Source organism: Priapulus caudatus, unplaced genomic scaffold, assembly GCF_000485595.1.
Source record: "Priapulus caudatus unplaced genomic scaffold, Priapulus_caudatus-5.0.1 Scaffold1639, whole genome shotgun sequence".
Lineage (NCBI taxonomy): Eukaryota > Metazoa > Priapulida > Priapulimorpha > Priapulimorphida > Priapulidae > Priapulus > Priapulus caudatus.
In genome coordinates, this window is record NW_014578700.1 from 99,443 (window position 1) to 100,262 (window position 820).

The window sequence follows — 820 nt, forward strand, 5'->3', positions numbered from 1 at the left end:
CTTCGTTAGGAAGCTGACGTACCATTTTTGGAAGTGACGTAGTTAGTTAAGACAAGCATAATAGATAATGCTGAATCAAAATTGAAAACAAAAAGAACATCAAATATAATACACGTGCATGGAGGGCGAAAATGACCAAATTCAGTCTTGTCCAGTCACGCCACTGCTCTCCCGAAGTCAGATCTACGCCAAATCTAACAAACAGAACTAATCCATAGGTCGACAAAAATACGAAGATACGGAACCTAGTGACTACCTAATACATGTGAAAACACGTCGAGAATCGCCAAGAATCAAAAATCTGAGCTCTAGGCGGCTGCTTTGACCTCGATGTCGCTGCTGTGTAGGTACGAGTCGACGCAGCTGACCACGGATCGGGATTGGCTGGAGGGATAACAGGGGCGCGGCTGCAATGAGACTTACTACCGCCGGGCCGTGGACACGTCGGACGAGGCAACGTCATCCAAATATAAGGCTATAACACCACGTGCGTATATATAATATATTATATATATATATATTAACAGGAGTGTCATAATATAGATTATAGTCTATGTATTGATATAGATGATAGATATATAGATTGATTATTGATTATTAATACATTGATTGATATATAGATATAGATGATAGTCTATAATATCATGCAAGAGCTAATAAATATAAGCCAGGTGTTTAATTAGCATATTGATACTGATATTATGATCATTAATATTATGACTTATTATGATACTTATGATATTATTGGATTATTTATGATATTACTAGTTATGAACTATACATATATTATATTATTGATTAAGTTATATTATATTATATA

General features: G+C 35.2%; 1 protein-coding gene across 1 annotated transcript in view; it reads left to right on the forward strand.

Moving 5' to 3' along the window:
- LOC106817225 (voltage-dependent calcium channel subunit alpha-2/delta-3-like) overlaps positions 1 to 458 on the forward strand; it is an 11,127-nt gene extending 10,669 nt beyond the window's left edge. The window contains exon 10 of the mRNA XM_014821889.1: positions 355 to 458. Within this exon, the coding sequence (XP_014677375.1) occupies positions 355 to 416 (62 nt within the window). The 3' untranslated portion in view covers positions 417 to 458. The remainder of the gene's footprint in view (positions 1 to 354) is intronic.
- Positions 459 to 820: the final 362 nt, after the last annotated feature.